The sequence below is a fragment of the Carica papaya genome, chromosome 6, assembly GCF_054855325.1.
Source record: "Carica papaya isolate Zhongbai chromosome 6, ASM5485532v1, whole genome shotgun sequence".
NCBI classification, from domain to species: Eukaryota; Viridiplantae; Streptophyta; class Magnoliopsida; order Brassicales; family Caricaceae; genus Carica; species Carica papaya.
In genome coordinates, this window is record NC_142314.1 from 5,282,896 (window position 1) to 5,299,021 (window position 16,126).

General features: G+C 36.8%; 2 protein-coding genes and 1 long non-coding RNA gene across 4 annotated transcripts in view; 1 reads left to right on the plus strand and 2 right to left on the minus strand.

Annotated features, from left to right (window-relative positions):
* LOC148253240 (gamma-secretase subunit) lies at positions 1-2,665 on the minus strand. The gene is made up of 2 exons (XM_088222455.1): positions 2,280-2,665; positions 1-522 (listed from the first exon to the last, which is right to left on the minus strand). Exons 1-2 carry the CDS (start codon positions 2,515-2,517, stop codon positions 362-364), a joined length of 399 nt encoding a protein of 132 aa, XP_088078581.1. The 5' UTR covers positions 2,518-2,665; the 3' UTR covers positions 1-361.
* LOC148253241 (uncharacterized) lies at positions 2,559-14,343 on the plus strand. The gene is made up of 3 exons (XR_015821437.1): positions 2,559-2,664; positions 13,778-14,032; positions 14,256-14,343. It is a non-coding gene; the product is annotated as an uncharacterized LOC148253241 (long non-coding RNA).
* GONST1 (golgi nucleotide sugar transporter 1) overlaps positions 3,131-16,126 on the minus strand; it is a 20,845-nt gene continuing 7,849 nt past the window's right edge. For both annotated transcript variants that reach the window (XM_022044171.2, XM_088222452.1), the window contains 8 exons: positions 8,134-8,362; positions 7,870-8,009; positions 7,146-7,275; positions 6,370-6,468; positions 4,837-4,991; positions 4,165-4,281; positions 3,772-3,869; positions 3,131-3,672 (listed from right to left, as the gene is read on the minus strand). In XM_022044171.2, the coding sequence (XP_021899863.1) occupies positions 3,614-3,672; positions 3,772-3,869; positions 4,165-4,281; positions 4,837-4,991; positions 6,370-6,468; positions 7,146-7,275; positions 7,870-8,009; positions 8,134-8,362 (1,027 nt within the window). In that variant the 3' untranslated portion in view covers positions 3,131-3,613. The remainder of the gene's footprint in view (positions 3,673-3,771; positions 3,870-4,164; positions 4,282-4,836; positions 4,992-6,369; positions 6,469-7,145; positions 7,276-7,869; positions 8,010-8,133; positions 8,363-16,126) is intronic.

The following is a 16,126-nucleotide window of genomic DNA, read 5'->3' on the forward strand; positions in this document are numbered from 1 at the left end:
TTCTGTATGAAACTAACAGTTATTATATTCAAAATTAAAATAGTTCAACAACGTCGTAAGAACTAGAACACAAGTCTAACTACCAAGGACGATTTCACAGTTTACACTTGTCTTCTGCCTTCGTAATTCGGAGGGGAGGGGGGGGTACTCGATAGTAATCAGATATTCGTCTTTAACTACAGTATCCAATCTGATACATGGTTGATTAATCCCGTAATAGAGAATATACATGAATTATGAGTTCAAAAGCAAGCACCGTCAAAATCCATTGCCCCAAATATATTCCACCCAAAAACAAGTCTAAAAGAATATGCAAAGAGCTGTGTGTGGAAGATTCAATATAGAACCAAGGCATATATATCTAGCTCCAACCTGTCAAGCCTAGTCGATCAGCAACATTGTACATTACTAATTGATTCCAAACACGACCAAAGAGATGTGTCCCTCCGATGGAAAACGTCAAGGCCCATGTAGAGAGAAGAACTGAGAATACCGCAAACCCCACGGCAGATCCAACAACATCTACAAAGAGAATATTTTTCCAAAGTTGTAAAAACAGAAACACTAAAGTAGAGAACTTGAAAAGGAGAACATAGCAGTGTTTTCAATCCAGTTCAAGGAAATTGTTGATTTTTTAGATAAAAAATATCAATTTTATTCTCACTCTTTAAATTGTTATACCTAAAGTATTTATACAATTCTTAATATACTAATTAAAAAATAATTATTTTATTAGAATCTTAATTACATGAGATTACTATTGTAATAGAATTTTAATTATATAATACTAACTAATTAAATAGTAAACTAAAAAAATAAAATATCATGTTCAACAGAAATAATAAGAAATTTCTAATGCACAAAGCCCTTCATCCACTTCCTCAACCACCTCAAATTCTTACTTCAAGCACCAACTTCGGACAAAAAGAAAGAGAAGTAATGGAAACGCCAAGTAAAAATTGCTTACAGAATATAGAGAACTTTGATACATCTCAAGAACTTTCCTAGAGTCAGATAACCACAAAGGAAAGATAAAACAACAATTCCTACACAATTCAAAGACCTGCTGCAAGATAAATTAACACATGCAAAGGCCCTTCATGGTCCAGTAAATGATGGGAACTAAAGTCACGAGGCTAAACTCAACAAACTGCACTCTATGAAAAAGGAGAGCATTAGCAACATTCAGATGCACAATGCTCATTGGACCGTAAGCACTTAAGAGTATAAATACACGGTTATTACATTCTCAAACTTCCTTTAATAGAGATAACGAAGTGTCATTTCTAACTTTAAAAAGCTTGATAAAGAATACTGCACAGCTTTTTTTTGGAAGAGATGTGGAAAAAAAAAAAGAAGAAAACATTTAGTCACAGCCAGAAACTTTCTTGCATGACAAAACTTATGAGAGGTGTAATCATATAAATACTTTAAAACAGCCATTTCTCACTTGTTCAGAACACAAGTAATTAAAGAAGTGCATCTTACAGAAGAAAAGCTTTGCTAGGGGAAACCTGCATAAGAAACTTTTGAAGTACAATGGAGCTAGCAATGGACATAATTGTGTAATGGTAAGCTTCAGGCAATCTAATCTATACAAAAAACAATACCTGAACAGTATTTTGTTCAGTGATTTGAGGGCTGAACCAAGTAGATGTTTGGCAGCTTACTTTACTAAAAAAAATATATGAACTTAATGAAGATTCATAGCACAATTCTGCAAAGAGTCAACATGTAGTTAACAGCACTGAAATTAGAATTGCCGAAATTATAGCTTCTGTAGTTAAGCATTGTTCAGTATTGGGCATAGGGAAAAAACAAAAACTTCCTCCGTTTCTTATCATAGTGATTGGAAGTTGAGACATTGGCAATCAAAGAAAATAAGAACACGAGAAAAGGGCCCTTCAATCAAAGCAGATGAATTCTCCAAGACTCAACAAGTTCTTCTCAAACTCTTAGTTGGCTTCCTAAAATTCTGACCCCTAAAAGGAAAATCTATAAAATAAGCAGCAGATGAATCAAAAACAGACTGACAGCAGCAAATATCAATAAGCCACCGAATACGGACAAGATATTTACCTCAAAATTCAACCAAATCCACACATTTCAACCAAGAATTAGTACCAAAATAATAACCCTACATTCACAAAACTTTCAACAGACTCCAGAAAACTCGACCAAAGGAAATTAAGAAAGAAATCTACCAGGAAAAAAGTTAGATGAAGAAGGAAAACAACTAAAAGAGAAAGGAAATAAAAGCAATTAGAGAGCGGAAGTACAAGGGCGAATATTAGGGAAGGAACGAGAATGGCGGAGAACGGGCCAGAAATAGAAGCAGTTGACAGCCCACAACAATGGCAGGAGGGCGAAGCCGAACTTGTAGAACCTCCGAGCGTACCCGACAGATTCCTCCTCGGACAGACCCAGAGGACCGTCGATCGTGGGCCACACAGGCGCCGATGACACTATGGAAGAGTCGGGGTTGGAGACAGGGTTGTTACTCTGCGACGTTTCCATTGGATTCGGCAAGCCGGACAAGGGAGGAAGATGACTGAATCCGAAATGACGCAGCGTCTTGCTCCAGACGTGTTGTAGGTTGATTTGATCAGCTGCGGCTCGTAGACTATAATACGGCGCCGTTTTGATGCAGACGCATAAATAACGGTAAGGTGTTCGATATCGGTTGTTTGAAGTAATGAACTAACTGCATGACTATTAATTATCTGTTTTAATTATTTAATATTGTTGAATATTATGTTTGTTTGCATTTATCACTAAAATTAGCATAAAATTACTGTAATTAGGTAAATTAGTATATTCTAATCAGCCATAGGATTAGTGTTTCTAATTGTTTTCAAATTTTTAATCTACAATCTTCTGCAAATTCTCCTTTCTTCAAATCTTTCCTTCTTCCCTAATTTTTTTATAACCGGGTCTGCGAATAAACCACGAGAGTATAATGGGAGATCTTCTCCAAATATCGGAAAATTATCTGCGAGTTTAATTGAAATAATCGAAAGTACTTTCTTAAGTTGTTTTGCTTTATCAGTATGTCTTAAGAGGATTGAAACTTTATTCTTGAATCACATTCTCTGCCTTTAGGTTCTCGCTTTTTGGGCCAACAAAATCATACTGCAGCAATGAGAATTTGTCTCATGTTCTTCAATTTTAGTTGAAAAAAATACAGTAGATTTTTCTTGAATTACATTGAGACAAATTGTCAAGAAAAGCATTTCTCTTCCTAAAAGGATTTGGGGGAAGGGGTTGGAGGGGGGGGGGGGGGGGTGAGAAGGGAATACATTGGACCCCAGCATATATCAAAATACAATTTTAAATGGGAAATTTCGGCAGCGCCCATTCTTTAATACAACAAAAAAGTAAATGCTGTTTTGCATCCTGTAAGACACCCATCTGCTAAGGGAAACATTTGTCGAAATAACAACGAAAAACTACTGCAGGAAAGCTTCCATGACTCTATTCTCTCTTCAATCAAATCCACTTGGATTCATTCCCGTATTGATGAAAGGGTGTGGTTGCTTTTAGTTCGATCACAATTACACAGAACGTGAACAAAAAATTATAACCCGTGTACATAGTAGGGAGATACAACCTGTCATGATTGAGATTTCTCCCGGATTTTGGCTCTAGCAAAAAATACCCCAGCCAAGAGACCTAAAAGAAAGACACAAAGAGAACCGCAATTTAAAGTTAAGTGCAGTAAGGCACATGCTCATACCAGTGTCTTGAGTTAGTTCATGGAACAGTACTTACCAAAGAAGATACTCGCAGAGTTCTCCAAACTCGTAGGTACATGGAAAAGAACAATGCCAGCGACAGAAAGAGGTATCTTATTCAGTGATCCCACAAGACTGTAGATTGAAAATTAGTGAGATATTCAGTTAAAAATAGTTGGATCACTAATTTATCGTCTCGTTTTAATAAGCATAGTAGCTCCATAATTGCGTAATATACCCAACAAATTCATTGTCAAATGCATCATTGGGGGATAAGCCGACAATAAATTTAACTTTTAACTCCTCATCCACATCTATTAAGTCAAGCTGAGATAAGATTTTTCTTTATATGAACAAAGTCAACATTGGAATAACGGACACTGCAACTATGTGAAGTTTCTTGAGTTCAGTACTCTGACCATTTTCTTACCTATATGTGGTAGCTCCTGTTTGATGAAGAAACCACATTGAAGTGAAGCTGATAGCAAGACCCAAAAATCCACTTAAGGTCATTACCAACCAGAACATAGGCAACTTCAAAAGTGGCCTGCCAAATCGAAACATGTTCATTAGATTCAAGAATAAATTGTGAGGAACAGAAACTCAACTAATTGATAACAAAGCATGTCAACTCAGTCTGCCCTAGAATAGAAATGCTCATCTTCAGTGGAATCTAGATATTATGACACTGGTTAACTTGAAAGTTAGCATATCTTCTAGTAGGTTTCAAAGTATGAACCTTCCAGAGAATGCTTCTGTAAATTTTGTAGACACTCACTTATAATAATTGCGATAACAAAAAACTTTCTGAAATGCTTCTACTTGAATTTTAACTTCTAAGTGATGGAGTAGGGTTTGGAAGGAGAAGAATAGAGTAATCGAGGAAGGGGAACATGGTAGACAGTGAAATTTAAAGAAAAGAAAAGAATGCAGGGAAAATCATAATGATCAAAATGATTGAATAACCAGCTACGTGTAATGCAGAGATGAAAACCCTTCTAAGTAAGCAATAAAGATTAATCATTGTGACTACTAGAAACTTAAGGTCATAAAATAAAAGGAAAAAAAAAAGATGGAGAAGGGGTGAAAAGAAAAAACTCACGTTCTGGAAAGATAATCAACCTCATTAAAAATGAAAACAAGAAGAATCCCCAGAGGTATTGAAAGAGTGTTATTTAGTAGGACCATGGAAAATTCATTTAAGTTTCCAGATTTTGTAACTTGCTTTGCAGTGTCCATGACCCTGCGTAGAGTCAGCTGCACAAATAAAACAAAATAAATTAGAAATTTGTCAGCCCTATTTCAAAAAGTAAATGACATACCATTAATAATTAGAAAGTTTATGATGACACAAAGTAAAACATACAAAATTTTACGAATTTTTCTCAAAAAGAACAAAAGAAGAAAAGTTTCTGGAATCAGGTTACAACTAAAAGAATATGTGAATTGGGAACTACCAAAAGTTGTTACTAACGTGTGTACCAAACTCTTGAAAATCGAGGCATCAGCTGTGAATTTAAACAGATAGAGATTGGCATTAATGAGTGAGCTGTATGGCAAATCTACAAGGACCTTGTTTTCTTTCTTTAGAAGAAAAACCCCACCAGGATTTAGTGAGCACCTACATAGGTTTGTGAGGATTCTATTTTTTCTCAGAGCAACTTTCTTGTCTATTTTTCTTCAATATATGAATTAAAGGAAATGGCTTGATTTATTGATTTTATGTGGAAAGCCTCCTATAAAATTCTATTTGCACATGAGAGAGCATGTAAAAATATAATTAAAAGCCTGCTTTCTACCAGTTTAAATTTTTGGCTGAAGATGATACCCAATATGCATATCAAACTCCTCGCTAAGAATGAAGTCCAAGCAACCTCTAAATGAGGTGAAAGACAAAAGACTAAAATTAACATATCTGAACTCAATCCTGCACATGTTATTGTTCTTATTTCTTTTTGAGGAACTCGTGTTTCTCTTTTGATTTTGCAATATCTTGCCAACGAAATTTAGCTTAAACATTCGAATATAGCACATTAACTGCCTAACCTTGTCTTTAACAAGTAATATGAGGCTTTAAAGAATAGTTACTCCCAGAAGACAATGATTAAAAGAAAATGAAACTTTGTCAACCATGTCACAGAACAAGCATCCACCTTTCCATCATGATCTGAAAGTTAGACATACCATATTAAGTCTGTCCTCCCCGTGGAACGGCGGTTTTGAAAAGGTTATCCAAAGTTTTCACACATTGATTTTCCTTAAGCCATTTCTGACGCAAAGAGGATATTGATTATCTAATGAAGTATGGTTATCATCTTAATGAAATGAAGTACCATAACTTACGTGATTCATCAATACCTGAACTAGGATGCAGAATATGCTCTGATAGTTCTTAAGGATAAACTCATGAATAAATGCATGCCCTTCGAATTACTAGAATGGTGCCTCGTCTAACTTCTTAAGCCAAGTTGCTAAAGCTAAAATGTTTTTGTTTAAAGGATCAAATAAAAAATATATCTAGTTTGATAACAACCTCCAGCAAAGCAACCATAAACAATTTATGAATTTTAGAAGGAAAAATAAGGCAATAAAATTACAGAAATGTACAACAAAATAAAACCTCAAACAGACTCACAGAATATGATGCAGTTAAGAAACAGTTAATGATCTGCCATGCATAGCCAACAGCATGAAAAGATAGATCTGTAATTCCTCCAGAAATTGCTGAAATGATCTGCAAATGGAAAACATAACTTGTCACTAGTACAAATCAGTTTTATTCTAGCACAATTTTACAGTATACCATTATGATCAATAAGACACGAACAAGTTGTAAAATGCACCTCAAAATCCATGAAGTGGACACAAAAAAATAAAAAGATTAACCCAAACATAAACTTCCTTTTTCAACCAAGAAAAAGGACCAGTGAATTATGTTGAAATCAACTATAAAAGATCACATGCTTCTTCACTATAGAGTGAAATTGGTTCTTTGAGAGAATAAATTCAGAACCCACGTAAAATTTAAAGTTTAGATAATATAGTTGTAGCATAGCAGAGAGAAACCAAGTTTTCTCAAACAAGTGAAAACACTGCAATACATTTATGCTCCAGCAATGGAAGATTTGTTATAACAAATTATAGCAGAATTTCTCGTATAGAAGTACTTTTTCTTTTTTGTTCGGACTTTTTACCTCAAGCCAGCATAATTGAAACATCACCATTTCGGTTTTTTTTAATCTCAAGTGATAAGAGAGAAGGGTTGGAAATGAAAATCCAAATAAAAGTAATGAAGAGATCCAACACAAGCAATGAACCATATAACCTCAACAACTACATGAGGTTCACTATATTACTTCCATTCCTATTCAGAATAATTTAACCACAAATAATTTTGAGTGATGATTATACCATTAAGAACAGAGCAGCCCACACTCTACTATCATGATGCTTGTTGAACAGATACATTTCACCCACTGCAGTTATCACATTAGTGACATTCTTCAGAACTGTGACCATAGCGACATTGATGTATCTCAGGCTGTGGAAAATACAATATCTAATTAAAAAACATTTCGAGGACCAAGCATGCGCTATGTCACTGGCACGTACTACGGGTCATATGAACACAACTTGAACACATAATAAGCAGTTACCAGCAGGTGCCTCCCATGTAAGATGTGTTCTGGACCATCATATTCATTGATTATCTATGCAGCTCAACCATCAAATTTTACACGTTAAAGTTGGTAAGCTAGTTGGTAATCATTAAAGGAGCAATTTTTGTGTCCTCTAAAAAATTTAGAAAGGGTTATTATTTTTCTAGCCATCCCAAACGTAGGTCTTACAGCAAAGCAAGTCTGTGAAAGCTGGGTCAAACAAAATTAAGCAGTTCTTTGACATTCAATCAAGCTGTTTATAAAATGTAAAATAAATGTACAAACATGATTTTAACTGAAAGTTAAACTGAGACAGTATGCCAGAAAAAGATAAAATAGATGCCATTTTAATAGGAAAACATTGCAAAACAACCAGCAAAAACGTCTTCAACTTTATTTCAAGAAAGATATCTAGCATATGATGAAGTCAGCACAAAAAAATACCAAGATCACCATAAAGTGGAAATAAGTAATACCTGAACATGCTGGTAACAAGCATGCCAACAAATATCATGTTGACAGGAAACCACACCTTTATTAATCTCCATGTTAGTGGTTCTGTTGATATTATGCCCGTCGTGCTCAATATAGACACAATAATCACTGAAATGAAATTCTGCACCAAAAGAACTGCCATGAGTATATCTAGAAACCGTTTAAGTACATTGGTAAATTAGATAAAAGAACATTGCTACTGTTCTAATGACAAACTGAAAAAAAAAAATATTTTATCATTTTACCTGGTATAACATCAAAGATATCCCAGCATTAAAATCATAGCTGGAGAGCACAAACTTGTTGACCAGAATCATGCTGCATGAGGAAATGCAGTATGCAAGGCCTGATAATAAGGCCTGATTGTGTATTTTAACTCTGTTACTACGTACTGACTTATCCGTGTCTTTCCCTGATTTACCACCTTCCAAGTCAATTTCACCATTTTCAATTGGCTTCATTGAAAAGGATGACCTATAAGAAAATAGAAAACCATTACTTAAAGGGAACAACCACAACTAGGCTTCAACAATGGCACAGGCAACAAATGGACCGGATACACTGAATCTCAGGTGTACTGTAAATGCAAAAAGGGACAGAGAAAAAGGAGAAGAGAAGCATAAAGGAATTTAAGAAGGCCCACAAAAGATGTATTTTAACCCCACAGCATTAGAAACAATTTTACTCCACAGGTTCCAATCATCCTTTTTTGTTAATCAATTTAATGCAACAATAGCCCCCAACCCCACCCAATATCGAAAAAGAAGACCCCCTAAAATATAAGCTATAACCCTAACATGATATATTTACAGAAATGTTTTCATATTTGGCAAAATTTAGTACAAAAGGAATGGAAATTATTGGCCACCTCACAAACTAGTGCAAGAAAAAGAAGAGCAAAATGACTAGCCCTTAATCAGCTAGTCTTTCATTATGCACATGAAGTTTTCATTACAAAAGGAAAATTTGAATTCCAACCAAGTGTTATTGTCATGATTGACTACTAAGTATGCTTCCAGCCCCTCTAGATGTCGCAATTTGCAACTTGTTGCCTCTTTTCTCCATCTTCCTCTCTCTCTCTCTCAACATTTCTCCAAAGAAGAAGAAAGAGAAAAATCCATCAATCAAATAGCACATATTCAGCATCTTTCCTAAAAGTATTTAGCCAATCTTCAGCTAAAAAGTAGCACTCTTGATGAGAGCACTCCCGCAGCACAAAACAATATTTGAATCATGCAAGATCATAAGGAGAAACAAGCTGTTGTCAAAGGACTCAGGGCAATTGAGAAAAATGGTACATGCGAACTTGTTGAACAACCTCTGGAAAAAAACTGTGAGATGCAAGTGGATCTTCACTGTTAAACACAATGCAAATGGTACCACAAGTAGATTCAAGACTCGTTTGATTGTTAAGAGATTTACTCAAATCTATGATATTGATTACTAGAAGACCTTTTTGTTATAAAACTTAATGCTATTCAAGTTCTTTTGTCATTGGCAGCAAATTCTAATTGGAAGCTTCATTATTTATACATAAAAAATGTCATTCTCAAAGGAGACCTAAAATAAGAAGCGTATATGGAGATCCATGGAGGCCTCAAAGATTATACTAAGTCAAACAAGGTTTGTAAGCTGAAAAAATCTCTCTTTAACCTCAAGTAGTAGCCCAAAGTCTGGTTTTAGAGATTATCAAGGTTATAAAGAAATTTAAATATATTCAATGTAAATCAGATTATGCATTATTTGTTAAACATTTTCTTGGTGGAATCATATATATCACAATTGTCTATGTAGTTGATATTATCTTGATAAGTAATCATGAAGATGAGACTATAGAACTTAAAAAGTTCTAAGTCATGAATTCAAAGTAAAAAAACCTATGAAATCTAAAATACTTCCTCGGGATGGGAACTATAAGGTCTCAATCAAGAATTGTAGTTTCAAAAAGAAAGCATGTCCTTAATTTACTAAAAGAAACAAGAATTTTGGATTGTAAACCTGCAGATACTCCAATGCAAGCAATCATCAAAGGAAAGGGAGAAGGAAACAATGTTCTATTTGACAAGGAAGATACTAAAGGTTAGTTGAAAAAATCGTCTACATCTCAAATACACGACGAGGTATTGGCTTACTGTTAATGTGACTAATTAGTTCTGAATAATCCTATTGAAGAACAAATTAATTGACAATATCATATTCTAAGTTATTTGAAGAGAATTCCTAGAGAAGGTTTCTGCTTCAAGAAGACTTAAAACAAGAATATCGAAGTGTTAATTGATGCAAATTGGGGCAGGAGCCACTATTGATAGAGGATCGACTTTAGCATACTTTACTTATGTGTGGGAAATCTGATTACTTAGTGAAGTAAACAGTAGATAGTGGTTACTCAAAATAGTGCAAAAGTAGAGTTCAGAGCTATGGCCAACAAGGTGTACGAAGAAATGTGGTTAAAACGCTTACTCTACAAACTTTATGTTCAAGTAATTGATATAAGTCTCGACATCCCTTTTTATATAGAAAAGATCCATTTCACTATAACCTTTTTCCCTTCTCATCAATTTGTCTATTGTCAATACACATCCAATTCTGGCGTCCCACATGGAGAAAGCAAATACAAGAGACTTTGTGATGTGGGAGGTTATGGGAAAGATCATTTTGACTCCCGGAATCTCAACCTAATCGCATGCAATATCAAAACTCAAACCACCGAATTAAAACCCTTTCCTCTAATTGAATATACAATCCTAAAATTATGAATGCAAAAACAAAAACTAGAAAAGCAAAAACGAAAAAAAGAAAGACGCCACAAACTTACCCAATAAATCGATCTCAACTCCTCGGCTCAATCAAGATTTCGACAAGCTCATCTACCTTGGAAGGACTTGAAGAGAAGAATTAGCGCTGGGCTAACAAAGCTCAAAGTTTAACTTTTATTAATTCTCAAGATGTGTGTTATAATGCTTGAGTTAGGGTCTTTATATGGGCTCCTGATTACTACTTTTAGTTGGAATAGGATTTAGGATTACTATCCAAACTCCAGGTTTTAATCTAATTAGAAAATAAATACATAATTACTTAAATAATAAATTTCTTATCCTTATCTTAATTTAATTAATTAAATCATCTTAGGGATAAGTATTTATATTTAAATAATAGTTCCTTTCTCCTAAGTCTTCAAAGATATCTTTTCTTCAATTTTGACTAGAATTCCACTTTTAAATTTGGTATATTTTGCACATGGGATAATTGGAAAACTTGGACACCTTGTAGAAATAGGAAAAGTAGAGTTTTTGAGTCCAAAAAGGACTAGGAAGAAGGAGCCGCACGAGCGGGCCTGATCGCATGAGGGTCAGGTTGTGGGCCTTGCGGGTGGGCCTTGCAGGCCATGCGGGCCTGCTGTCCGTGCTTCGATCGCGCACGTACAGGTGGCTAGGCATGCGACCCATCTTTTGCGCACAAGAGCGGTGCAAATCGCATGCTGCACATATTCCAGCGTGCACAGGGCGAGCGGGACGACTTGTCCACGCACGCCCATAGGCTGTGCGTGTGGCCAGCGTCTTACGCACTTGTGTGTGTGCTGAGGTGCGTGTGGCCGCTGCTGCTCATATGTCCACGATGTTGGACCGTGCGGGTTGGGTACAAGAATGTGCAGGAACCACGTGTTGCACGGGCGGAGGCCTACACATGTATAGGCTACGGGAATTCACACCCATACCATCTTTTGGACTTCTCCTTACACCGAAATTCATGAACTGAGTATTTTTTTTTGTCGTTAGGCCCAACAACTTCCTATTTTTCCATCTCTTCTGATGCCACCTTTTCTTGAACTGAGTTCCCGGTGTATCCAACTCTAATTTGCAGTATGAAACTTATATTGGGTTAGACCTAGTTTTTGTTCATGAATGTTTACGAATTTTCCCAAGAAATTCATCTTTGCTCAGTCTTTTCTTCCCTACAAGACCTCATGGACCTCCTTCTTCGAGAGGATTTTTCGCAAATCTTCTCTTTAGTGATTTTCTCATCATCTCCCCCTTCTTCGAGAGGATTCGTCCTCGAATCTATATTCTCGGCAACTTTCTCATCCAATGACATAGAGCCTAAGGATAATATCAAGCAATCTCCAGTAGCATTGGGAATATTGGTTTGCTCCTGTATGAAGATGTAACACCCGGACCGGAAATTTGACCCAGGATAATTTTTTTTTATTTATAAAAATATATATAAATAATAAAAATTCATTTTAATTTAATTTTATTAAATTTTTTAGAAAAAAATGAATTGGAGACGAAATTGAAAACAATTCTGAGAAAAACGAGCGAAAGTGTGAATACGGGGGATGTTTTTGAAAAACAATTTGAAAACATGGGGTAAAATCGCAAAAAAGAAAAGTTTGGCAACGTCAAACGGCCTAGTCAACAGCCACGACGAAGCAGGACACGCCGCGTGGCGAGCACGCTAACATCGGTTCCACGCGGGAGGCTACACTGGCGATCAGTGTGCCTGGACGATCTAATGGCTCAGATAGCATCCCGCGCGCACAAAGGGCGCAGATGTATTTTTCTCTTTAGACACGATCGGACGGGCGAGATTGATCGCGATAGACGGTCCAGATTTGTCCACGCCATCAGCCTAAATGGGAAATCATCAAACAATCCTCCTCGCTCCACGTCGACTCGAACGAACGGCCTGAATCGAATGGGGAGAAGTATTTAAACTTCTCTTCGCAGGGAACCAAAACCCTATCCGACACCCAGCCAGAGAAGAAGAAGAAGAAGAAGAAGGCGGTCGAAGGGAAGACCAGCTACCGGAGGGACGCCGCCGCTGTCGCAACGAAGCCACCGCCGACCATCGAAAAAGGTAAAAATTTTTTCTTTCCGCTCGGAATTCAATTCCAAGTCTCCCTGTGGCCATATCAGAGTAAAAAGGTCGACGAGTGAGCCGGAAACCGCAAACAAAACTCAGCCGAGCTACCGCGGCCAAAACTCAAAATCCTCTTCGATGAGCTCCTTCCCGTTTCACGTAATTTTTTTACCACCGTATTCACCATCCTTTTCTGATGCAAGTTAGTCAAATGAGAACTTCAACCGCGAAAGAGGACCAATGGAGTTACCGCACCTGGAGACTTTCCGCCGGTGGGGTTTCGGTTTTTTGCCTTTTTCCGCCAACCGAGGCCTCCTAACTCGTTTTTTCGCAGGTTTGCATGTGAAACCGGCCAAAACCGGCCAGGTCAAGACTAACCATTGCCGTGGGCAACAAAGCCGGCACCGGAGCATGGTGCTACCACCGTGCTGGAACCCTAAAATTGGCCGAAAAAATTTTGCAACACCTATTTTGACCTTTTGGGGTATTTTTGGGATATGTGACGAGTATTTTAATTCCTTCAAGAAAATTCAGGAAACCCGAAGAGCCGCTAAGAGACGCAGTAGAAAGTACGATATTTCGGACACCGATTCGGAATAAAAATCCATCATTTTTTTCTCTGTTACGGTAAATTGAATTTTAATAATCAATAATACTGTGTTTTGTGAAAATTAAAAAATTTTAAAATTAATTATAGGTCATTAGCGGAACCAGAACCGGAACCGGTCAGTGTATATTCGTCATAATTTACTGTTTATTTTCTTTTGTACTGCTTAAAATACTTACTATTATATTATATCCGTTCAATTGCTAGTTTCCATTACTTTCTCAGTTATTTAGTTTATCTAATTGCATAGTCCCAATTGTTGGTTCGTTTGCAATAAGTATCTCAATTATGTTATTTTGATTTACGTACTGACTCTTTACATAACTTATTATTTATTGATAAATATGGGATGTTGATATGTAATTGGATATTGATTGATAATGTGAATCTGCATATGAAAACTTATTGGTATCTTGGAAAAGGGTGGACGGACCTGATATATAGAAAAAATCCTACCATGAACGTTATCTCAGTCGAACGAGCCTGAAAAGTCTCACACCGAAAAAGTTTGGGAGATATGGTTCACGTTCATACCGGACGGAGTATCAAGGCAATAATATGTTTAGCACTCATTACCGGACAGGGTATGGAAGACAGCCGGTTAATTAACAATTTTGATATTGGATTCACGTGTAGGAGGGGCATCCCTATGAACTCTTACAGATACCAGTAAGCAGGTAAAAAAGAAAACTATTGTTCTTACTCATTTATAGATGAAATCGTAATGTTATTTGAGTTATTGTCTTTATAAGTCGATTTTAGAAACTCGTAACGGTAAGTAAGTATGGAATAAATTGTTTTATGTTAAATGAATTTATTTAACAAAACAAATGACTTCGTTAGTTGTTTTATAATTTTTACCAATTTTTGATTTTCCGTGTTTGATTTTAACCCTTTCAGATCAAGAAAATTAAAATTCAGATCCTAAACGGCAGCAGGGTTGCGAGTAAAGGTTACCTCCCAGACCTCATCCAAATTGCCAGTGGAGGTTAACCCCATAAAAATTTAGTTTTATTTCTGTTTTCTGTTATTTTAACTCTTTTTAAGGATATTTCCGTAACCCTATTGGCCATTCCAAATTACTGTATAAAGAATGTAAACTTTAATTATCATTTGCTTCCGCTATTTTAATAAATATTCATTTCCTTAATGTTTCGACCCTTTACAGAAGAAGCAGTTCTTAGTTCTTGTGGGTATATTAGCTCCCTCAGTCTGTCATCATGCAAACTCCTCATAGGACTTCTTAATTTTAAACTGATCTTTGTACGCTTCCCCTCTAGACAAGGGAGTTAGGACATGGGTGAGACCACCCATGCACACAGAGTATTGGTTCTTGCTACCAGTATGACAAAAATCTTGATCATATTGTCATAGTCCCCCTAGCAATAAGTGTCGTGCTTGCATAGGAACGACATCACATAGTGCTTCAACCTCATATTTACCAACAGAGAACGGAACTCGTATCTCTTTTGTGACACTAATTTCTTTGTTGTCATCTAACCAATGTAACTTGTATGAAATACAGTGCAGGACACACTTCAATGTTGCCCTGACAACGAGCAAGATGATGGCAACATTATTACAACTGCTCCCATCAAAAATCACATTACAAAACCTTCCGTTCACCAAGCATCTCGAATGGAAGATGATCTCTCTTTGGTCATTGTCCTCTAACTTGACCAGCATATTCAGGGCTCGCTGAACTATGAACACATCTCCCTATATTGTATGGGCAATACTCTCTTCACTGGTTCTGAATGATGGCATGTCTTCCTGTTCATCTTCATAGTTACTGATGACATCCTCATCATCCCGAATGATCATAGCACGTTGATTAGGACATTGGGAGGCAATATGTCCAAACTCGAGACATTTGAAATACTTGATGGTGCTTTGTCAGTGGCTAGTGTCTTAGGGTTGCTTGTGGGATTGGTGGTAGGTTGCTTCCCCTTTTTGTCTTCAGTCCTCCTAACTTCCAACTTTTCTAGCCCATCTTTGAGTCGCTGAAGGTTGGTACTAACAAAACCCCTGTTAGTCCCTCTTCCTTTTAACTGTTTCTCAATCCTAGTAGTCTTGTGTACCATCTCTTCCAATTCGACATAATTCTACAGTTCTATGATATTGGCGATTTCCTTATTTAAATCTTCTAGGAACTGGGCCATGGTGGTTTCTAGACGTTCCTCGACCCTATCCCAAATCACAGTCAATTCCATCTCTTTGTGGTATTCTTCCACTGTCCTGGAACCCTGAATTAGGCGCTGAAGTTTTAGATTATGTCCCTGTCGAAGTGGGTTAGCACAAAACACTAACTCATGATAGATCTCAATTCTCTCCAGGTGGTGACTAGTGTGTCACCATCCCGCTCCTGAGAGCAACTAACTGATCCAACCTAACAAAGACATACTCTGTGAATTCAAGGGTTGCCAACTTGAGCTTTTTTTTCTCACTGTAATTTCGACAGCTGAAAATTCGATCGACCTTCCGTTTCCATTCAAGATAGACCTCGGATCATTCTTCCCCTGAAAGGCTAGTACTTGCAATTTAAAATTATGAATATCCCCATCCAACTCCTCTTGACGACCTCCTTGTCGACTGTCAGCATCATCGCTACAAGATCCTGTTTCCTCCTGCACTACATGGCATTGAGCACGACTGCGATGGCCTCCCCTTTCTAGACGGTCCATTCGTGCAGTCATGTTCCCCATCTGGACACTTAGTTGGGTAAACATGCCCATGATCCTCTCCTACATGGTGACAGATCTACTGTTGAT